The sequence below is a fragment of the Pteronotus mesoamericanus genome, unplaced genomic scaffold, assembly GCF_021234165.1.
Source record: "Pteronotus mesoamericanus isolate MK-2021 breed Mesoamerican mustached bat unplaced genomic scaffold, CSHL_Meso_final contig_27, whole genome shotgun sequence".
NCBI classification, from domain to species: domain Eukaryota; kingdom Metazoa; phylum Chordata; class Mammalia; order Chiroptera; family Mormoopidae; genus Pteronotus; species Pteronotus mesoamericanus.
This window is the reverse complement of record NW_026555115.1, coordinates 24,105,038-24,129,039: the sequence shown is the minus strand read 5'-3', so window position 1 is coordinate 24,129,039 and position 24,002 is coordinate 24,105,038. Positions and strand designations below refer to the sequence as shown.

Here is a 24,002-nt window from a genome sequence, read left to right as displayed (position 1 = left end):
AAGAATCATTGTGATGGAATAATCAGAAAAATTATGAAGTATACTTATATGTTGCTTTGAAAGGGGCTACTTTTAGGTCCAATGACTGTGTTTGTTCTTTCATCATTATTTGTTTTAATTTAAAAAATATTGGAAAACTGCAAATTTCTTTTTACCACACATAACGTTTAGGACCCAGAGTCCAAGGCAACTACTGCCATCTGGTGGAAGAGTACACCACCTGTGGGATTTGGAGTTGATGGGGGTACACAAGGGTTGAAAATTGATTCTACAGCCAAAATATGGATTTATAGACTATCAGAGTTGTAGGAGATCTAAAAGTTTAAACAATTTGCCTCTGATGAAATGCAACACTTTTTCTATATAATCTCTTATTTGAATACCTCCAGTGACAGGGGACTCGCGATCTCGCCTGATAGATTATTCTGTTGTCATTCATTCTTAGTTAGAATATTTCTTCTTCTACCAGTGGAACAGAATAGAAAGCCCAGAAATAAGCCCAGGTCTCTATGGGCATCTAATATTTGACAAAGGGGGCAGAAGCATAAAATGGAGCAATAATAGACTCTTCAACACATGGTGTTGGGAGAGCTGGACGGCTACATGCAAAAAATTGAAATTGACACCATACACCAAAATAAACTCAAGATGGATAAAAGACTTAAATATAAGTCGCAACACCATAACAGTCCTGGAGGAGAACATTGGCAGGAAACTCTCAGATTTCCCACGCAGCAATTTTTTCACTGATATGTCTCCTAAAGCAAGGGACGTAAAGGAAAGAATAAACAAGTGGGACCTCATCAAAATAAGAAGCTTCTGCATGGCGAAAGAAAACATCAGCAAAATGAAAAGGGAGCCTACCCTATGGGAAAATATATTTGCTAATGATACATCAGATAGAGGTTTGATCTCCAAGATATATAAAGAACTCACTCGACTCCACTCCAAGAAGACAAACGATCCAATCAAAAAATGGGCAAAGGACCTGGGCAGACGCTTTTCCAAGGAGGAGATACAGAGGGCCCAGAGATATTTGAAAGGATGCTCGGCCTCACTAACCATCAGAGAAATGCAGATCAAAACCACAATGAGATATCACCTCACACCGGTCAGAATGACCATCATAAACAGATCCACAAACAACAGGTGCTGGCGAGGCTGTGGAGAAAAGGGAACCCTAGTCCACTGTTGGCGGGAATGCAGACTGGTGCAGCCATTGTGGAAAGCAGTGTGGAATTTCCTCAAAAAGCTGAAAATGGAACTGCCTTTTGATCCAGTGATTTCCCTGCTGGGACTATACCGTAAGAATCCCCAAATGCCAATACAAAAGAACCTGTGCACCCCAATGTTCATAGCAGCACAATTGACAATAGCCCAGTGTTGGAAGCAACCTAAATGCCCATCAGTAGATGATTGGATCAAAAAACTATGGTACATATACACAGTGGAATACTACGCAGCAGAAAGAAAAAAAGAACTACTACACTTCGCGACAGCATGGATGGAACTGGAGAGCATTATGCTAAGTGAAACAAGCCAGGGGGCGAAAGACAAATACCATGTGATCTCACCTATAAGGGGAACCTAACCAACAATACAAAGATGCAAGGAAAATAAGACCAGCAACACTGAAAGGAAAAGAAATCAACAGAGACAAGAGGGAAGGAGGCGGGGGGGCTGGGGAAAAGGAAGGGAAGGGGAAAGTCAAGGAACATATAGGAAGGACTCACGGACAAAACCAAAGGGGAAGAGCTGAGGGAGGGAGGGAGGGAGAGGGCAAGGGAAAGTGGTGGGGGGTAGGAAGAGACAAATGTATTTGAAAAAATAAATAAATTAAAAAAAAGAATCTGAAAAAACATATATAAAAGAAAAAAAAAGAATATTTCTTCTTCTTATTTTTAATTAAAATCACTTGTATTTATTAATCCTGGTATTAACCCCCTAGAAAAACCCCAAATAAGCTTGCTGTACCCTCTGCATAATAACCCTTCAAATATTATAAGGAATCTGCCTGTCTCCCCATAATCTTCTTGTCTTAAGGCTAAGCAGTTGCAGTTCCATCACTCATTATTCTTAAGTCATGCTTTTCAGATTCCTCACAAGCATTTCTTTCCACTAGTTGCATTCTGCTTTGCCAAGGTCTCTGCCTAACTGTGCTGTCAGGATTGGATCCAACATAATGTTGCAGCCATGATCGACCAGCTTAGTGATACAGTACTTGCAGGTTATCTAGACACCAAACTTAATACCTCTGTGTAGAATGAAGTAGCTTTTGTAGTATTTCCACAATGCTCACCCCTGTTAAGTTTGTGGTAACAGCAAGCCCAAGAATATGTGCCCTTCCCTATAGTTTTGAACGTTTTATAAAAGCTAAAAGCAAGATTTTACTTTAAAAAGAAAGCGGAATTATACAAGCTTAACACAATACATTCTGAATTTCAAATGTAACAGGTAAAGTCTTGATTTCATACCAGCTTAGTTTCTTCCTGCAGGTAAATCGTGGTATCACTTATTGGGAACGCTTCCAAACAATTTGGTGCATTTACATGTGTAGATGTGTATCTGTATATGTATATATATTTGTGTGTGTATATGTCAGAGGTTAGTATATCATTTTTCATATCATTTTGCAATTTTTATTTATATGGTGACATGTCTTAAAAATCGTTCGTATAGTATTTCTCATTGTGGATATTCTATAACTGTTTTAGCAATTCTTCTATTGTTTCTGTTTTTTACTTTTATTTTTTATCATTATAAACTGTGCTACAGTGAACATTTGTGAACAAGCATGTGTATACACAGGTATTTCTCTAGAGTAGATACAAAGCAGTACAATTGCTATGAGAGTGATATGTACATTTTTAATTTTTTTAATTTTCTTTAAGTTAATAATAGTTTATTAAAAATATTAAGAGTATTGATACATTTTAAGCAGGCAAAGAAGATGCTTTCTCTTTTTTTTTTTTCCCAAATACATTTGTTTCTGCTCCCCCCCCCCCACTTTCCATTTTTAATTTTAAAATGTAGGTTTCAGAGCTAAAATAATTAATTTTGACCTAGTGTTGAAATCTGCTGAGATAAATTCACATACTGGTTTTGGTCATCTATTATAATATTAAGCCCACAATACCAGTTTTGTATCATCTGTCCATAATATAAGCTTATCTTTTATTTTGTCATCTTAGGAAATAATTTTTTTAAAGTCAAACTCAACAGTCATGGAGAGAGCTTTCTGGCCACCACCAGACACCCACCTCCCAACTGAACCTCACTATATTCTCCTAATAAACACTGTTTAGGTCCTGCAGTTTATCTCCAGTAATTCCACCCCACTATACTCTTATCCTGTTTTTTTTCACTATCTTATCTACAAGACTATTATGGAGGACATTTGTCAAAAGTTTAGCAGAAATTCAGACACACACTCTATGCTGTTCTTCTTCCCACCCACTCCAGCCTGTCATGGATGGCACATATTGCCCCAGGGCAAGTGTCCTTTAAAATAGGTCCTGCAATAACACTTTAATGAACAGTATTTTTATGTACCTCCAAGTAAAAATGCATCTAATCTCAAAGAGATCAGGGAGAAATAAGCTATCTATTCCTAAATTAAACCAGCTGGTCTCTAGGGAGACTGTGATGGTAGAGACACAGCTGCCTTAATGACAAGCTCAGTGCTGAGGGCTATACTTGCACGGTTATTCAGGTTAATTTGTCCACCGTTGATAAAATATAAATAGAGGTATGTTCATGTAGATGCACTCATAGGCCTGTGTGCATGTACAATAGATACGCCTCCACACACAGCTTTCCGCACTAGTTTTCTGTATCTGGTACTCATGTAAAAGGACATTCCCCAAGTCACAGGCCTTACAAGCTTACTCTGCATTATCCACAAGAAGGATGGAAATTATTGGGCAGGTAATTTCCAACTCACCTTTATCTGGCTTTGAAATTTGTTATGTGATATACCACAGATGGTCCTCAAAATGGTAGTGGCAGTGAGACCAGGGTCCTGGGGTCCGTGATGGCGGATGGAGGCAGTGTGACTCTTAGCAGATCCTTCTTCACATTGCTGCAATGGCGTAGGTTAGCAGTGCTCCTTGATCCTTCCTGCTCCCTGGGCTAGGGTTTGGGAGCATCACTGCCCTTCTGGAAGTGGCTGGGCTCAGACTTTTCATTGAGGAAAAGATCATGTGTTACCTCATTTTTAGGGTAACCAGGATGGAAAACATAGCCTCAAGCATCTGTGATGTAATCTCTAAGGGAAAAGTTGCTTCAACTTTTTCTTACCAGAAGTAGAAATTCTGTTTTCTTTCTTTTTCCTTCAATGAGGCTGATGTATCAAAAGCTTCTGGCAAAGTTACAGCCAAGTAGACCTCTAAAATCCTACAGCCGTCTTTATTTGGTGGGTGGGGTAGTGGTGGTGCTGGTTCTGCTTCAGAGAAGGAGGAATGACAGATATTCCCTGAACTACTAATGTTTCTTCCCACCCCCTTCTTTCCCTTAAGCTAATAAATAAAACAAACATAAACATAGTGAGAAATGCATAAAGGAAGAAACGATACAAAATGAGTAAAGCTATTTATTGTTCCTGTTTGCATCCCCCAACATTTCCTTACTCTGGGCCAGGTGCTGTGCTAGGGGCTTGATGCCAATGGCGGGAGGGAGTAGGGTAGGATATAAAAATGTGCGAACTATGATTTCTGTCCATAGGAGTTTACAGTCTGGTAAAGTCAGTCTCTAGACAGGATGGATGCAATGAACTGACTAGTGTTTCTCTTAAGTATTAGACCATCCTTATAAAGAAGAATCCATGTTTTCTTTTTTTAATGTTATATTTTTTGAGGTAGTACGAAATCTCCTTTTTTTAATTGATTATGCTATTACAGTTGTCCCATTTCCCCTCTTCCCTCCCTCCACCCAGTACCCCTATTCCCTCCAGCAGCCTCCTCCACCCCTTAGTTAATGCCTGTGGGTCATGCATATAAGTTCTTTGGCCTTTCCATTTCCTATACTGTTCTTAACATTCCCCTGTCTATTTTGTACCTACCAATTTGTGCTTCTTAATCCCTGTACTTCCCTCCCCATTCTCTCCCTCCCCCCTCCCAACTGATAACCCTCCAGATGATCTTCATATCCATGATTCTGTTCCTGTTCTGCTTGTTTGCTTAGTTATTTAAATTCAATTATTGGTAGTTGAATTTGTTGCCATTTTAATGTTCATTGTTTTTAATCTTCAGCATTTCATATAATAATGGCTTGGTCATGATGAACTCCTTTAGTTTTACCTTATCTGGGAAGCACTTTATCTGCCCTTCAATTCTAAACAATAGCTTTGCTGGATAGAGTAATCTAGGTTATTGGTTTTTTCTTTTCATGATTTTGAATGCTTCTTGACAGTCCCTTTTGGCCTGCAAAGGTTCTTTTGAGGAATCAGCTGACAGTCTTATGGGAACTCCTTTGTAGGTAACTATCTACTCTTCTTTTGCTGCTTTTAAGATTCTCTTCATCTTTAACTTGTGGCATTTTAATTATGATGTGTCTGGTGTGGTCCTCTTTGGGTCCATCTTGTTTGAAACTGTCTGTGCTTCCTGGGCTTGTATGTCTATTTCCTTTCACATTATCTTTTTTTCCATAGCTCATGCAAAATTGTATTTATTTTTTACATGCTTGGTTTACATTTAGAGACTCACTCTAGGGAAGTATGCATTTCTCTCTGAGAGCCACCCCTTCCTCTGGTACCTGGTGACCTCTTGCCTTGGGCAGGGCTATACCCACTGCATCTTATTTCTTGAGTTACTGCTAGAAGGCAAAAACTTTGCTGCTCAGACTGTGTGTTGTTGGAGAGCAGCCTGGGTGTTCTGCTCCTGCATGTATTTCAAGGCATTGTCCAGGGTGTGACACAGAGTAGGCACCTAGTATATGCTGTTGAATGAGTGAAGGCTTCCCTTTATCTATTCTTCATTTATTCATTCAACACATATTTACTGGGTGCCTTCTCTCTGCCCGACACAAGGTGTATAGCCATGGACAGGACCTGGTTGAGGACATAGATGTTTAGACCGTTGGGATTAATATGATACCAAGGAAGTACAGGCTGTGTTGGATGTGAATGCAGAGACATTCAGCTCAGCTAGGTGGGTCAGGGAAGGCTTCCTAGAGACTTGGAGAATTAGCACAGATAGCCAGATGAAGGCAGGGCAGGAAACAATGTTCCAAAGCATGGGAAGAGCATATGCAGTAGTCCAAAGGAAAGAGCTGGCTTAGCAGGGGGAGTGATGGCTGAACATATAATAATAATGGTAATCAAAGATACATATGTAGTACTTAATGTGTGTCAGGTACTGTCCTAAGCCCTTTACATTTATTAACCTAAGTACTGTTATCATCATCCTGATTTTACAGATAAGAAAATAGAGGCACAAGAAGTTAAATAACTTGATCATTTTCACACTAGTAAGTGGTAGAAATTCGCATATGAAGTCTTGGTGGTGCTAAGGCATTTAAGCCTACATGCGGAGGGCACTGATTGCCTGTGGGAATCCCTGGCGCACTGTTGGATGTGGATAGGCCCTAATGGTAGCAATCTGCTTGGAGTATGTCTAATAAAAACTGACAGGGCTTCTGATATGTCCTAATTGTTGAGTTTGCCTTCATCAGGCAGAAGGTTAGACTTTTTCATGCCTCAGTGGATCGTTTTGTTGTGCCTTGTACCTCTGCGAACAGACTGCAGAGGAGGGAGTCCCCAACCTCCTAAGGAGAGTGGACTTGGGCCAACAAAGAAGAGTTAAACTGTAGATGATCAGACTGTATTCTCTACTGTGGGCTTTCATCCCTGAAAGGGGAGAAGAAGGGAAAATGGTTTAAAGACCCCCTACCCAGACATTAGACAACCTCTCTTGCTGCTATGATGCTGAGTGTGGTTGTCAGGCTACAGCTTGTGAAGGATGGGTGAGGCAGGTCTTGGTTGATTGTCCCCTAGAAAATGGGCCCGAAAAGGGGTGAGTGTACTGGTTCAGCTTTATTTCTTATCAGTTGAGAAAGGAGTCATCCACACCAAGTCGCCAGTGCCCTCAAAGGCTTGTGCAGCCATTCCTAATAACAGGTCATGGTCTCTGGGCTTTGTGCCCTGCCTTCCGAATTCCCCTCCTTCCCACAATGCTTCACCAAGATCACTTCTCCACAGGCAGACGCTGCACGAAGTGGTGTCTTCGGCAGCTTCCTCACTGTCTGCTGTTACTCGCTCAGGAAAAGCACAGGAACTGCACATTTGTGTTTGGAAAAATTAATGTTTTCAAGATGAGCTCTGCACAGTCTTAGAGCGCCTGTGTCTATCTCTCTCAGCAGCTGAAAGAAAAGAAGCATTTTTAGACAATTACTCCCTCAGGGAGCCCAAGGACTGGCTTTGTTTATTGAGTGTTTTTAGTTACAACACAGGAAGTTCTGAGAATTTTTTTGACTTGGGGATTTTTTTTTTCTTTCTGTTTTTTGTTGTGGGGTTAGGGAAGATGAGTAAATTCCCAGTTAAGAGGGCAACTGGACATTTCAAAATTGTGAAAAGCATGTTTTTGGTGGGCACAATTGCTGAATCTTTGGGATAAGGAACTCAGTAAGACCTGGCAGAGGGGACCCAGGCTCAGGGTTTAGTTCAGGCCTGCATTGTACCCTGGTGTTCAGTCTTCCATCTGCAGCTGTTCGAGGCCACATCGCCACCTATTGGAGGTTCCTTCCCCTCCTCAGGCTTCATCTTCTGATAGACACAGTGATAGTCACAATTGGCTGTCACTGCCCTTCACCTCAGCCATCTCTCACCACCTTTAGCTTCCTCTAACCAAAGCACAACACTTTAAGTAGAGATGGTGGATTTGAAAGGACCAGTGTGAGTGAGCCAGAGTCCACTGCACCAGGGCAGAGATGGCAGACTTCATAGTCTGTGTGTTATGGTTCTTTTTGCTGTGTCCTGGCAGATGTTTTTAATTGACAGTGCCACTCTGTCCTGCCTGTGGCCTCAAAATGCATTCCCCACCCCCATTATCTCAAAGACATTTATATATAATGCAAAGAGAAAGAGAATAACTCTGTTTAACACAAAGCTCTGGACAATCACTTCCCCTTGGTTAGAATTGGAACTTGAGATGAAAGAGTGACCACCTCTTAACAAAGTCCTGCGGGTGTCTAAGTGGCCCATAAGGGAATAAATGGTCTAAGAAGAGTGGGTTTTACTGAATGCTTGTTAAGTTCATGGAGCATTGTGGAGCAGAGTAGGGGGATGAGCTGCATCTCCTGGCCAGTAGACAGGTGTCTAAGTCCTGGGAATTGGTTATTATGACCCGGGAGACTGTCTCACATTCTAGATCCTGTGAGTGGGAGGAGGAGAGGGAACCTGCTCTCCTGGACCTGAGGGAGCATCCATTTTTCAGAGAAGGTCTGCGCTGCTACTTCAGTCAGCTTGAATACTGAAATGATTTAAAAATTACCAAAGTAATGAATGGTTATGGTAAAAAGAAGTATAACATAACATTTATAAAATAAATTCTCTGATAACCTTCCCCCATCCTCCAGAGAAAATCACTGTTAGCACTTTGATGTATATCCTGCGAGAACTCCTTCTCTGTACATGTTGCAATACATATTTATAGTGTACATAAGTATGTTTATATATCTGTATTTCCACAAAAAAGTGGGATAATACAAGTTATTTCAAATTATTTTGCAAATTGTTTTCTTCTACCTAACAATGTATCATGGATATCCTTTTATGTCACTACATATAAAACTGATGGTCTTTTTAAATGGAAAGTATAACATACATTGTATTATAACTCTACCATAATTTATCTTACTAGTCTCGTTGTTGAACACTTAGCTTGTCTCTAGTTTTTGCTGTTACAGAATACACAGAAATGTGTGTATAAGTGTAGCAGGCAAGAGTCTTAGAAGTAGAATTGCTGGAATGAAGGCTACACACTTTAGGAATGTTGATATGTACTGCCAAATTGATTTCTAAAAATGTTATATCAATTTGCTCTCCTATCAGATTATATATTCTTTTTTGTCCCTCAATCTGACAGGTAAAAATGTGTCATGCTATTATTGCTTTAATTTGCATTTTCCTGATCATTAATAAAGGTTAGCATCTTTTTATTTTTATCAGTCTTTTGTATTTCCTCTTCTGTAAATTACCTGTCCATATTCTTGGCTTATTTTTATACAGGTTGTTTAACTATTTCTTAATTTTTTTTTAGGAGCTCTTCATAACTTAGAGATAGTAAACCGTGGTGTGATACATCATTGCAATGTGGCAAATATTTGTCTCCTCAATTATCTAATGTTATTCATGTTTTTGCAATTTTACCTATTCTTTTTTCTGTGGAGACTTAGAAACCCCACAATAACATGCATTTACATTTTTCAAAAATTAATACAACATAAAAAGATTTTTATAAGACTGTAATGTTCTATCTATTGGGGTAACCATTGGGGTTAGTTTATTGTCAGTTTTTCCAGTGTTTTTTTGCAAATGTAAGAAAACCTGAATCCATACTTATTGTACCCTTCTTATCAAAAGCAAATGAATACTAACTATATTGTTCAGTGTCTTGCATTTTCAACCCAACAGTATGTCTGGAATATTTTTTCTTATCAATTTACAGAAAGCTGCCTCATTCTTTTTTTTAAAACAGCTGCATAGTGTTCCATTGTTGGGGTACACCATGCATATAGTTTAGTGAGCTTCAGACTTTTTGACTTATATGTGGCCTAAATATTGAAAACTATATACCCCCCTCACACATTTAACTTGACACTTAATGTTTCTTTTACTGTAAGTTTAAATGGTTGCAAATAATATATCTTCTAGCATGTATTGTATACAGGCTTTAATTGCGTTGGCCAAAAAGTCCATTATGTTTTTTCTGTATAATGGCTCTGTTAGTGCTTAGTTGTCTTTAACTGCATTAGAAACAATTTTGTTAGATTGTATTGTGATAGCTGTCACATCAGCATACATTTAAAAAAAACTTATCAAAATTGGTGAATTTTTGTGTAGCCATTTAAATTTTGAAGATAGAAGAAAATATGCAACATTTTTGGCTTATTATTCTTTATTATTTCAAGAAAGGTAAAACCACAACTGAAATGCAAGAAAAGATTTGTGCAGTATATGGAGAAGGTGCTGTGACTGATCAAATGTGTCAAAAGTGGTTTGCGAAGTTTCCTGGTGCTATTGACATTTTGTCCAAATAATTCTTTGCTGGGAGCTGTCTTATGCACTGGAAGATGTTTAGCAGCACCCCTGGCCTCTACCCACTAGAAGCCAATAGCAGGAGATGGCTAATATACTCAAAATATCCAAATCAATAAAGTCATTGGTGAAAATGAAAAATATGTCTTTTATTTTACAGAAAAAAACTAAACAGACTTTTTGGCAAACCCAGTATATTTTCTTTAAAATCATGGAGCTATAACTTTAATGAATTGGAAAAGACAGTTTTCAATTGTCAAAGCAAGCAGCCAAATTATACATATTTACTTCCTGTCAGAGAAAGTCTGATTTCTTTTTAATTCATGTTAGACAGCCCCCCCATACCTATGACAACCTTGTCTTCAGAAGTGTAGTTCTAAGATAGGTATGCTTGTAGATCAGCATATATGGTCCTGATACTAGCTGTGCTTTTGTCTTTTTGATAAGATAAGGTATAATCCTTTGAACGCTTCCTTGGTGACCTTACCCAATCTTGTGGCTCTTACTGCTTTCCATTCACCAATGACTCCCTGCTTCATTTCTCTATTATGCTCTGACAAACCACCCCAATCTTAGTTGCTTAGAACAACAATTTATTATTTCTGATGATTATGAGGATTGAGCAGGCAGTTTTTCTGTTTCATGTGGTGACTGCCAGGGGCTAAGATAGCTGGAAGCCCCAAAGTGGACTCCCTCTCATGGCTGGCAGTTGGTGTGAGTGTGTATGGAACTTGGGGTTCTGAACCTAGGTTCTTGGTTCCCCTTTATGTGGTCTTTCCATGTGACCTTTATGTGTGGCTTGGGCTTCTCACAGCATGGCAGCTAGATGTGAAGGACAGTTTTATTTAGTCTTGACTCCATCATCTTAAACTGTCCTTTAAAAAGTTAGGTAATATAGTCCAAAGGTCAAAGTTCAAAAGGCGTAAAAAAAGATATACTGTGAAAACTATTCCTTTCACTGCTGTTTTTTAGCCTCTGTTCTCCTTAGATGATTTGTATATTCTTCCAGAAAGTTAAAAAAAAAAAAAAAGCATATGCAAGACAACATGTTAAACTTTTGTGTCTTGCTTAGGAAAACCTTTCCACCCCAAAACTACAAGAGTTTTTCTTCTTGAAGTCTTATGGCTTATTTTTTTACATGGATATCATTAGGCTTTCCTGTGTGTATGCTGTGAGGCCAGAAATGATGGGCTTTTAGGGAAGCTAAATCATTGGAGTTTCCCCTCTCCTCAGGGCTGAGAGTCATTTACATGGTTCACATGGGCATAGTCAAAGGATTTTTAATAACTGAATCTCTCTTAGAACTTCCCAACCAGTGTAAGGGCAGAGGGAGGAAGCCAGATGAGTTGGACAAGCAAGGTCAAGGACTCTGCCCTTGCCTGAAGTCAGGCGGAGAAGCTGGGGGATTTGGAGTCATGACTTGTCCCTAACTTGGGTCTTCCTAAGGAACACTTGGCTTAGAGCTGTTCTCTGTGACAGAGCTGATGCTGTATTTTTTGGTTTGTCTGTCTACTTAGGTCCAATGTGTTGAGAATTTCAACCTGATAATGAGATTATTTTTTATTGTGAGAGAATGCACTAATTTTATTAAGCACCTTTTCTGTATCAGGTACAAAGTTTAATATTTTATATATGTTTTGTTTTTGCCTTATGAATGTTGGTCAGGTTTTATAAGATCAGCTTTATCTTCATCCAAAAGGTGAAGAAACTGAGACTTAGGGAAGTCAAGTGGTTTGTCTCAAATTACTCAGTTAGCTAGGAAAAGATATAGTATTTGAGCCTAGTAGGTCTAATTCCAATCTCACACCCTTTCCCAATAGCTAGAAGGCTTCCATTTAACAGTATTAAGACATTATAAAGAGGTTCTTTATAGCATTTGTGGGAGTCAGTTGTTTTTAAGAACCATAAACAGAATTCATTTGCTGCAAAGTAAAGTAATCATGGCAACTGACTGTCTACTTTTTTAATATAAGAGCCAAGGAAGAGAAAATTAAGTTGGCTCATCGAGAGCCTGTTGTGTTTGTGTGTGGGTGAGGAGAGTCAGGGCACTCAGGTGAGTCAAATATTCTGATGCCATGATGGTTACCTTATATATCACACAGATTATAGATTTTCCAAAAAAGAAAGAAACTCCAACAGAGTATAAGAAAAATAATGTTTAGTTCTAAATATATGCTAACTAAAATGTAGCATTTCTTTGATGGTACTGATACAAGAATCTGATCAGATCACGGGGAGGAGTAGGAAGGGGCATAGGAGGAGGTTGCCCAAGACAATAGTAAACAGTCTAGGACTGACTGGCTGAGAAGCTGAATGCCTCCAGTGCATGGAATTATGGTCTAGAAGATTTAAAATAAAAAGAGGGCAGAGACTGGCTCTCTGGCTCCGTTCCTTGAGGATGCCTGCGTAATAGTGTAGCAATTGCCTGCGTTTCCCAAATGATGGTATTTTGGATGGATTTTGGGTGAGAGAAGAAACTCCAGGTGCAGCCTAGGACCAGGCTGGCCTGGCCGAGGGTGGCAGAGTTAGATTCTTCTTTGAGTGTTCTGGAGGGGAGGGGCTCTGAGGCAGAAGCCATTCTTCCATTCTTGCCATTCTTCCAAGATTGTGTAGCTTTGGTATCTTACGTTGTTTTAGTTTGTAAATTAACCCTATAGAAATAATATATTTGAAAACTAACAGGGAGAATGATAGAGGAACTCAGGAGTTAAAGAGTTTAACCTTAATTGATAGACTTACCATAAGTGACTGAAGCATATGGAAAGCTGTTTTTCCAGAATTGCGTAGTTTTTTAATAAAGACTCCTTTCCTTTATCACCAAACCTTTGCCTCCAGAATGTTGCCTAGAGGGTGGTGGTGGGCAGCAGGACTCAACTTGCTATTCAGTAACAGTACAGCGGGCTCTTTTTGATCTTGTTGAACTTCACATTTACAATATTATCAACCTCAGTCATCACTGTCATATCTGGTTTCACAGGGCAAATGTACTGTGGGGGTTTATTTGGAAAAGTTCTTGGAGGAGATGGAGAGGGCATGAAAAGAAGAGAGAAGGGAGAGAATTCTCCGCAGTAGGAATCCCATGTGCGTGGTGAAGTAAAAGCTTTCATTTGTTGTGACTGACAACTTCAGTTTTCCCGATTCTGTGTTGATGAACTATGGGAACTGAGATGAGAGAAACAGTTAAGAAAAACCACACCTTAGAGGAGTGAAGTCCTGAGGCTTGAGGGGGCCTGTGTCATCAAGTCACATCACCTCCTTTAATGGCTGTACGTACTACTCCTAGAGCAGATAAGATGAAGACCCCACCTTCCTGATTGTGAGGGAAGCATAGGCGGCAATAATGAACTCTCTGAATTACCTAGGCCTCTTGGGTCAAGTTCTGAGGTATTCTCGCCAACTGCTTATTAGCCCTTTTCTTCAAGAAGAACTGAAACTGGAAAAGCCAGCATTCGTGCTGCCTGTCACCTGCCAGACCCAATAAGCAGAGGCGGGAATTGAATCTGTATGGGCACTTTATTCAGATGGCCAGAGGTCTGAGAAGACAGCGGGTTTGTACCCTAACAGACCGTCTAAAATTCCATTTGCAACTGGCCCTTTTTACAAGGAGAAGAAAAGTGTAGGTAAGGGGTTTGGAATTCAGGGAAAAGTTAATCAGATGAAAGCTGCGGCATCTCTTCATCTATGTCCTGGACCGTGAAGGTAGTCTTTATCTGTGTCCTGGGCAGTGGGAGACTCACTGTGGAGCACAATGGCTCAGATACCATCTTGATTGCTTGAGACCTTCCGAGGCACAAAGGTGGAACTGCTTATTGTCTCCTGGAGTCAAGGTGGGTCCTACCTTCAGTTCCTGAAACAATAACTTTTTATATACATTCATTACTAAGCTTATTAGCTATTACCTGAAACTAAAATTTTTCCAACATTTGAGCCCCCACATCAGAACTACTTCATAATTTAGGTGCTTTGGAGAAGGCAGCCTACCAGGTAGTCATGTACTGAGCAGGCAATGGGTGATCAAGAGAGTGAGTTAGGGAGGGTAGAAGAGGCACCAGCTCCCGTGAGCTGCCCTCACCAGGATGGCCTGAGAGGCAAATGCCTCTGAAAGCTTAGGGAAGAGAGTCTTGGTCCCTCCTTTTTGCTCCCAATATCTACCCCAACCACTGCTTGTATCTAAGGCCTGGACTTCCACTGGCTCCTTCCTTTGACCTATGACAATCTCTCTTGCCAAAATGTAAATGTTCCCTGAGGGCCTAAATACTAAGCTCTCATCGTGAAAACTTTAGAGGGGATGAGATTATTATAATACTTTTCATGGGCCCAGGATGGGTGAGCTTTGAAAAGGCAGAGAAAGAAGGAAGAGTCTGACTCTTATTGGGAGGGATGTTGGGTGGCATGCTGTGGCTGAAGGTTCAGAGCAACAGGGGACTTCTGTTGACTGGTGGGGAAACTGTAAATGCTCAGGAAGGGGCCTGAGAGGGATTGTGTTTCCCATTTAACAGTTTGGTTTAGAACGCCATGCAGACCATGAGTGTGAGAGGTCCGCGTGGGCTGGGGGTCCCTCAAACAATGGAGAGTTCAAGATCTCAGCAGAGGTCAGAGGAGAGCAAGAATGAAAGTGACAAAAGCTGGGGCAGGACAGGCTAATTAGCTTTCCCCTTTTCCTTCTGCCATTTGACCTGATATTTGAGGTGACATTTAAAGCCATTGTACAGATGTGTGGTGAGCCATGGTGGAATGAACACTTTCTGGAGCCTGTGGAGAGATGAGGCTGATTTCTCAGCCGTTTGGCTGGCAGCTTCTCAGCCCCTCCCTGTGGGACCCTCTCCTAAGCCTAGAGGGGAGGCGGGGCATGCCTTTACTACCTAGGAAACTCTAGTCGGATTTATGACTGAGAATCCCCCTCCCTCCTTGACTGTTAGAATGTGTTGGTAAGGTGGGTACACTCTGGAATTCAACCAAGATAGTTCAGTGATTTAAGTCAGTGCTGTGTTTAACAGAAAGGAGCAGGGACAGAAGCTGGTAGAGTTCACCATTTCAGAATCATATAAGGAGTTTGTTAAAAATGCAGGTTTCTGGGGGTGAGGCCTAGTTATCTGCATGGAAAACCAACCCTCTAAGGTGACTCTTCTGCCCATTAAACTTTGAGAACCCCTGAGATAGTGAATGAATGAGGTTAGCTTGGAAAAGGCCTCTTGGGAGAGGTGGACTTGAGTTTCACTATGATAGGTAATACTTGTCTTAGGTGCTGTCCTCAGGTATGGACTTAAGGAGCCTGTTTACCTCAGGATATCAGGCTCTCATAGGAGAAACTGGCAGGTATCCATCCCCTCTCAACCCATGGATGGTGTGGCTGTGAATGTGTTGCCATAGGCTTCACTTCACCACTTGGGTGCTAATCACCAAGGGGACAGAAGTGGTGTGGGAGGTGGCTGAGGATGGTGTCTGCTGGAGTGTTTGTTTCGTGTTGCAACTGAAGCACAGCTTGCAGGGCAAAATGGCAGCCTGGTGGTGCCTACTTCCTAAGGTGGGGTGGGGGGAAAACATCATGTTGGCAGACAGTTCTCGCTCTGGCATGCAGACACTAGCAACTGTGCCACCTTCTGTGTTGCTTTTACTCATTAAATAGCCCCATGTGCCTGGGGAGCCGGCCAGTGCTGCCACAGGAACAGTGGTCATTGCTGTCCAGGGAGATGAGTGGGAAAGATCTGGGATGTGATTGGTTCTCTCCTCCCTCCGTGCTGCTTGCCTTCTGCTCCATACATTTGTGCTGGGTTTATCTGATCAGGAACACAGTGTTTCCGTGTTGGGGTGGGTAGAGACAGGGAGAAAAAACAGTGCCAAATTGAGAAGAAGGAACAGCAAAGAGAAGGGGATACATCTATGTTGTGACATTGAGTAACCAGCGATCATCAAGATGGGTGATAGACGGAATGGATGGGCTGCTGCTGGCCTGGAGGTGCTTCTTGTCCCTGGAGAACGTGTCTCTGTAGCCAGCTGAGTGGGCTGGAGGAACCATGCCAATGGCCATGCTTGCTTTGACCACAATGAAGGAAGGAGCTACTGCAGAGCATTAAGGCAATCAACAGCAACAACATAAACCTAATAAAGCTCTTTCTTGGCCAATATCCTAGCCTTTCTAATTGCACTGCAGCTAAATTGCAACTCTTACAGTCTCTTGGAACATTTTATTCAGCTTCTGGAGGGGCTGTATTTAAAGTAAGGCTTATGAGGCTCTACAGGAGGTGGAGAAAGAGCAGTGAAGGGCTGGGGAGCTCCAAGGAACCCAGCTTGATGGTTTGAAGCCAATCTTTAGTAAAATTCCTGGTTGAATGAGTTCATCCTGAGCCTGACCCCAACAGATATGCTTGAGGCTCGCAGTTTGTGAGGGAAGTGCTTGTACCCATATTTTTCTTATATGTTTATTCTCTGTCATTGAAAAAGAGGCTGTATGGAATACTTTGCCTTTGACTACCAGAAGGAAGGGAACAGGGCCAACTTCTTTCTCTGGGCCCAAGAATGGGGTGTGGAACAGTAGTATTGGCACTATCAGAGTGGTTTACACACTGTCCACATTCACTAGGACTTTCTGTCTCAGAGTCAGGCACTCTTCTCCCAGGCCACCCTGTCTGTGTCTCCTGCACTGTGGAACCCCTGGGTGTGCCCCTCTCATGTCAGGTTTCTCCCGAGTTGTGTTAGCGAAATCCACTGTGGGCATTCTTATTTAGAGATGCTTTCCCTCAGGGTATCTGCAAGCCAGGAGCCAAAGAAAAATATGAAAGGCTATTAGTAAGTGGCCACATATGCCTGCTCTGTACTCAGTCTGTGCCCATGGCATGTCAGCACTGCCCTGGAGATCCTGCCTTACGGTGAGGATGTCCATCACTCTGTGAAAGATGTCACAGTTCCTCAGAGAACAGTTCAGAGCCCCAGAAACTCTCTTTGGGGGGAGACAGATGGCACATACTTTTTTCTCAGCCCTGCCACCTACTAGAAAAGCAAGTTATTTAACCTCTGGGAACATGAGTTTTCTGTTCTGTAGCCTGGAGAAAGTGATTCCTATTCTATAGACCTTGCCAAGCTGTTAAGAGGCCCAAAGTTGATGAGGGATGTGAAAGTACTTTGTGAGCTAAAAAAGTCCTGGCCACACCTGAATGATGGATTTTGTTAATCATAGAAGAAGGGGGACGCTATGGGTTAGTGCACTTCTCTCTGGAGGGAGAGGAAGAGGGGTTTGCATTCTTGTGTTAACTAAACTCTGAAGTCTTGTCCATTTAAGGTTATTAAGTCTTGTCCATTTAACAAAATAATCCTCACAAAGTCTGCGAGGTGGCTTTTGGGCAGTGGTGTCTGCTCAGTCCCAATGCTGCCCTTTAAGGAGCCAGGATTCAGTCAATGGTGGTTCTGGGTCAGAGCAGTGGAGACTGTGGCTCTGCTCACTTCTTCCCTCTCCCTCCTTGCTCCTGACCCTGACATGCCTCCTCCCCAGTCTGAGTTCTGTCAGAATCTGCAGCCTGTCTTGTCTTGGAGGCCTAGGCCCCCAGGAGGAGCTGACGCGGAGAAGGGTCTGCTTCTGTCAGCTGCCGGAAGGAAATCAGAAGACCTGGGATGCAAACATTTCTATTAGGACAGTGAGAAGATATTGCTGGCATGGTCTAGGTTGAAATAAAAGCTGTGATGAATGTGTACATGCTGCTGGGAAGTTGTTAGGCCTGGGGTACAAGGTTGTCCCAGACCTAGGGTCCCCTTTGGTTTCACTTCTGTGAGGGCTCCTAGCCACTGGGGAATAGCCTCACCATGTGGGTGGGCAATCACTGTGAAATGGGTCCCCCACATGGCAAGGACATGATGCCCTGTCATCCTCTAGGCCTTAGGCAGTGCCTAGGGACTGAGGCCCCCATAGTCCATTCCTTTCCCTGACAGAAAAGCAAAATCATGTTTTTATGGGTATTCAGACACATTTGCCTATTTATTCATTCTACTACTAAATACTTGAGCACTTGCAAAGTCCAGGGCACTATATGAAGCACTTTCAGGGATGCAGAGATGATTATACAGTAGACTATATTATCTTCATGGAGTTTATGGTCAAGTAAGGGAGCAGAGCCATATATGAAGGAGAAAGTGAAATGCAATATACGGTTGGGGAGACCAGGGAAGACCTCCTGGATTCTGTTGCATCTGAGTTAGACATTAGGAAAATCCAGGAGGATTTGACCACGATGAAGTGGGGGAGTGGGGAGGACATGCTATTGGGAGGAAGAGCAGGGCAAAGGCATGGAGATAGAAAACCATGGGATGTATGGATGTGGGGGAACTATAAACTGCCAAGAGGGGAAGGTGGAACACTTGAGTACTGTTACCTACTGAGAGCTATTCCAGAAAGGCTAAATTCTTCCTTTTCTTGGAGCCTCACAAGAGCTCTGGGAGGCAAATGCTTTTCTCTCCAGTTCATAGAGGAGGAAGCTGGGGCTTAGGGAGTCGATGTAACTTGATTGAAGCCTGACAACTATGAAGTGGTTGGAGGCTCTGAACCCATGACTGTGCGACTCTAGAGCCTATGCCGTGTCCACTATAACAGAGGATCCATGAAGGACTTAGGGAGAATGGGTCTGTGGCCTTTTTCTGGTCACATAGGTCTAGCAGTCTTGAAGGGGGAGTGCCTGTGGTTTTCACAGAGCAAGGCCATGGGGAGGTGTTGGGTCCTCTGAGCTGACTTTGGAGTCCAGGATGGCTAAGCTCCTGACTTCCCACTCCTGTCCTATTAGGGGAGCCACTGGCCTCTGGCCTCTGGCATGGGAGGCAGAGGGAGCCAGGATGACAGGAGATCTGGGAATGAAATTCAAAGCTTGGTCATGACTGTGGATTCATTCTTAAAACCACCTCTAACGTAAAGCCTTTGTGAAAGTTCCCCCACCTCCCCTCCCCATCTCTGATCTCCCCTTGGGCCCATGCAAGATTCGGTCTGCACAAGGTGGCCGTGTTCTGCTCTTGTTCCTTTGTTGCTGTGAAACAGGCTCCCTGCACAGTCAGCCTCTGTGTGGGAGGACTGGTGGTTGTCTTTGCAGGCAGGCATTTGCTTAGAGCAGGCTGCGTGTGAGCCCCACGTCAAGAAATTCCGGCCTCCTCAGTCAGCGTCAGTGGAACTAGACTCTGCTGAGGGGACTGGCTGTGAAGGATGAGTTCAGGGTGGGATGACGGACCGCTTCTGGGACCAGTGGTATCTTTGGTATCTCCGCTTGCTCCGGCTGCTGGATCGAGGTATTGCTCTGTGTGTGTGTGTGTGTGTGTGTGTGTGTGTAAGAGAGAGAGGAAGATATATACACACAGAGATGGAAGCAGAGACAACACAGAGAGAGACACAGCAGGGGTGGGGTGGTGGTGGTATGGGGAGCAAGAAGGGAGTGAAAAGGGAATGACAGAGGTGAGTAGCCAACCCACGGAAAGTAAAGAAAGGCTCTTTTTCTGGGGACATTTGTGACCCAGCTGGCAATCAGGAGCAGGGCGCCATTTGGAGAACGTCTGTGTATCAGGACTTCATTTCTTGCTCAGTACTATAGTCAAAGAGAAGTCTGGCCCTGTCTTGCAGGGCTCTTGATAGAACACTGAGAAGCAGTGCAGCAAGGAGAATGGTCCCTGCAGCAAGAAGCTGGTGGAGGGAGGGGGGGGCCCAAACGGACACAGGCTCCCATCTCAGCTCTGCGACCCCTTGCTGATTTATGTGACCTTTCTGAGCTTGTTTTCCCTTCCGTAAATGGGCATGGTAAAACCTATCTGCTTAATTTGTTGTGGAATTACTATTTAATCCATACCTGTAAAACAGATAGCATGATATCTGGTGCACAGTAGGTGCTTTATAAGTGTTCATTTCCTCCTATGCCTCTCAGCATCATGGAGTTTATTGTGCCTGTCCTGAGCACAGCTCCTGTTGTGGATTATGTGTAGGTAGGGCTAGCCAGTACAGAATTTGCAGTTAGTGGAAAGGGAAGGGAAGGTTTGTGTTATTACTCGGATTAATCTGACCTTAATAACATTCCCTCATCAAATACTGATGCAATTTAAATCTCCTGGCCATGCGACACAAGTCCAGACATTGCATTGTAAAGAAAAGCCACTGTGAGCTGAGATGAGTAATGGATTTTTAAAACATGTTTAGTGTTATTTTTAAAAAGCTCCGACTCCTTTAAGAGGTTTTGACTAGAAGGAGATCAAACCCCTGACAGAAAAGGTGGTGCTGGGGAAGCCCTGCTACATGCCCCACTGTATCCTCATCCCCACTGGGAAGTCTTAGGTGTGCCAGGAGGTCAGTGCCAGGTGGAAGCGGAGAACTGCACAGAGCAGGGCTCTTATCGGTCGGAAATCAAAGATGGAGGAAACCAGACCAGCACTTGTGAAAAGCAGTCTCTCACTAGCATTGAGAAACAGGCCAGTGGGAGCTTGGACTAGAGATTAGATGAGAATGTTAGGAAGAGAGCCAGAACTTCTAACCAGCTGAAACCATAGCCTGGGGGAAGGAGAAGGAGACCACAGGCGTGAACCCTCCTTATCTATGTGACCTCAGGCAAGTGACTTTACCTCTCTGTGCTTCCTTTTTTCATTTTGAAAGGGGGTGGCAATGATAGCAGCACCAACTCAGAGGTTGCTACAGTGCTTATTCCAGTGCCTGGTATGAAGAAAATGCCCTTTAAATGTTAGTTTTCATTACCAACACAGTTAATCTTCACTCTCCTCAAACGTCTTAGGAAGGGCAGGAACAGGTGGTATATAATCACCAGGAGCTGAGAAAAGTCCAATTAAGAATTGTTAGAGGTTTAGAGACGATTTATACTTTCACGAATTAAAACAAGATTCCAAATCACCTATGATACTTATTATAAGAAGAAACTTGATGTTAATGTATAACCTATACTGCCAATAAAAATAAGTTTTATTTTTTTAGAAAATGCTCAGATTCATAAGTTGCAAACCAAGGTTGAGATTTTGGCTCTATTACTAAGTACCCTTGAATAAATAATTTACCCTCAAACTGACCCTGTTTGTTTAACTGAAAAATGGGAATATTAATAACAATACCTATGTTACAGAATTTTGGGGAAATTGTGTTAGTGCTTGTAAAATTGTCGGGCATTCTTAGAAATGTCAGGTTAGTGAATTTGTGGATTGAAGGATTAACCTGTCTCCTTGACAGCAAAAGTTGGTTGCCAGAATTGTGTGTTCTCTCGTGCATGTTTTGTCATCATGTGTGTCTGTAATGGGAAAGCTTCTGGTCTTTCATAAACAGTGTCTCTGTGGTTTTCTTTAATGTCAGGCTTTAGACTAGCAGCTTCTGATTGTGTAGGGCAACTAATTTCCAGGCTTTTGAGGGGTTGGGTATTGATTATGTTGCCCAGTTCCATTTAATGGGTATCACAGTATTACACATGTACACATGTACATGTGTGCACACCCACATCCATGTTCAAGCAGAATTTTTGGATATGCAACTTCCCTCTACTAAGTAATGTTAGCTAGCATTCTATAGACAATGGCATGCTTTAACATGACATGATAGATTGAGCTAACCCGTGGGAGATGCTCAATAAATATTTGTTGAATGAGTGGATGAATGATGAACCTGTCCTTTTGGGCAGTGAACAGAATTCTCTTAGATCTCTTTTTAGTTTGACAGAATTTAGCTCCCTTGGTCTGTTTTTGGATTTTGTATTATTTCACCCTAACATTGTCATGCCTCTTGTCATCTTGAAAGTAACAGGCTTCAAGAAAGTGAGGAGGGAATAAGAAATGGGAAGAAGTGGGAAATGATGAGCTTAGCCCAGGAAACTGAAATAATTGACAGGCTGTGTGCCAGCCTGAGTCATTCTCTTGGCTGTGACTGGGGGATAAATGAATCTGAGATTTGCCACACCTAGGGAAAGGGAGGAAGCATTAGAACACATCATAGAGCAGAAATAAACTTCACGTAGAGAAGACAGTGTATCCTTGGTGATTGCAGACCAATCTTTCATCTCCCCCATCATTATTCTTTATGTGTAAGGATTTAAAACAAATCAAAGGAATTGTTTTCTTGCACTGTACTTAACTATATGTAAGGATTTATATGATAATGAACTGCCAGCTTCTTCATTATCATGATTATTTTGAGGGTTTATTTCATTAATAGTAGATGCTGTTTTACAGTATTTGTTACTGGACGTTTGTCACTCTGCTGATTGTGTTTGGTGCTTACAGATGATGACTAAGGAGATGGTTCCTATGGTGAGGATTGTCCACCCAAAGAAAGGGACTCATACAGATATGAAACCTGAGTGGTATATGAGAGAAGAGAAGTAACATTGCTTTTCATTGTTGAATTTTGGTATATCCATGGGGACTTGATGAGTGAGGTGGAGGTTTACATTCCTTTGTTTACATGCTTTTTGGTAGTGAAAGGGGAAGAATGAAAATACTGATGTTTTTTATTCATAAAGTATCAGAATGTGTTTCCCAGGGTGTGGGAACGTCCACCACCAGTAGTGCATAAGATGATGTGTAGGCACTTCACAGGTGTTGCTGGAGGTTCTCTTGTTCATCACTGCCTGGCACTGCCCAGAGGACAATCTGTTCTGCTCGAAGGACAATCTTACCTGCCTGCTGTCTGTTTCTGCTGAGCTCTCTACCCGCTTTCCCCCATTCCATCCAGCGTAGGTCCCCCTTAGCCCCACGCATCCTTCAGATCTCTCCCTGTTCCCATCTCTTCACCTCTCTCTTACTTTTCCACCAGCCCTACCTGGGCCTCACTCTGCCCTGCCTTCATCTCTGGTCCTAGATGGCTGCCGTCTCTAGCCTCCCTGTTCCTCCAGCCCATTCTTTCCTTCTGCCCTTAGGATAAAGCCACAACCCCATACCAACTGTAACCCAGTTCCCTGGCATTCCTCTGTTACTCTCTAACCCATTGCCAAGCCTCCAGCCCTTCTCACCCTTATGCCTGGGCCAACTTTGCCATGTGGATCCTGGATTTCCTGCCGTGGGCCTGTCCTTTCCTGACTTCTAACTGAGTACTTTTTCCTCCTAGGAGCTGCTGTCTTCTTTTGCTTCTGCCTTTTTATGTGACATTGCCATTATCCCCAGTCCACAAGTTTATTTTAAAAATAAATTTAAGTAAAAAATGGAGTTGATTTAAAACATTATCAAGGAAGTACTTGCAGGAGGTATGTGGATATGGTGAAGTGGGGACAGAAGTACAAAAGTGATTGTGGAAAACTAAGTGATATGTTGAATTTACAACACAGACTTTAGGCTGCTAATTTCTTCTTGATCTTCTGTCTCCATCCCCGTAGCTACCACAAAGTTCTTTGGTTTCTGGATCAGAAACCAACTGGTTCTACCCCTGGATGTACATTATAATCATTCGGGAGCTCTTAGCACAATATTCAGTTCTTCCCTTCCCACATCCCCCAGGCAATTACGGCAGAATTGCTGGAAAGCGAGCTGGACACTGGCAAGTTAAAAGAGCTCTGCAGGTGAAGAACTCTTTTGGCAGCCATGGTTGGGAACTGCTCAGTGCCACCATTTAATATGGATGCCAAGAGTAGAGGCAAAAATGACCCTTCAGCAAAATAATAAAATAAATGAGAAAATCAGTCATTGTATGAGAATAGTGAACACAGAAGTAAACATAGGAATGTACTAAGGAACAAAATTTAAAAGAGCATAATCCTTTGGCTATAATACATGTAACTTTCTTCAGAAATTTCAACTACAACCATTTTCTGCC

At 42.3% G+C, this 24,002-nt stretch overlaps 1 protein-coding gene across 3 annotated transcripts in view; it reads left to right on the top strand.

The window, feature by feature from the left end:
* Nucleotides 1-24,002, top strand: part of KALRN (kalirin RhoGEF kinase) — a 721,333-nt gene that overhangs the window by 48,726 nt on the left and 648,605 nt on the right. Inside the window, exon 1 of one of the 3 annotated variants that reach the window (XM_054575198.1) lies at nt 19,297-19,510. The exons of the other annotated variants lie outside the window; for them this stretch is intronic. Within the exon in view, the coding sequence (XP_054431173.1) occupies nt 19,444-19,510 (67 nt within the window). The 5' untranslated portion in view covers nt 19,297-19,443. Of the gene's footprint in view, nt 1-19,296; nt 19,511-24,002 lie in introns of those variants that run through there. 3 annotated transcript variants of the gene reach the window in all.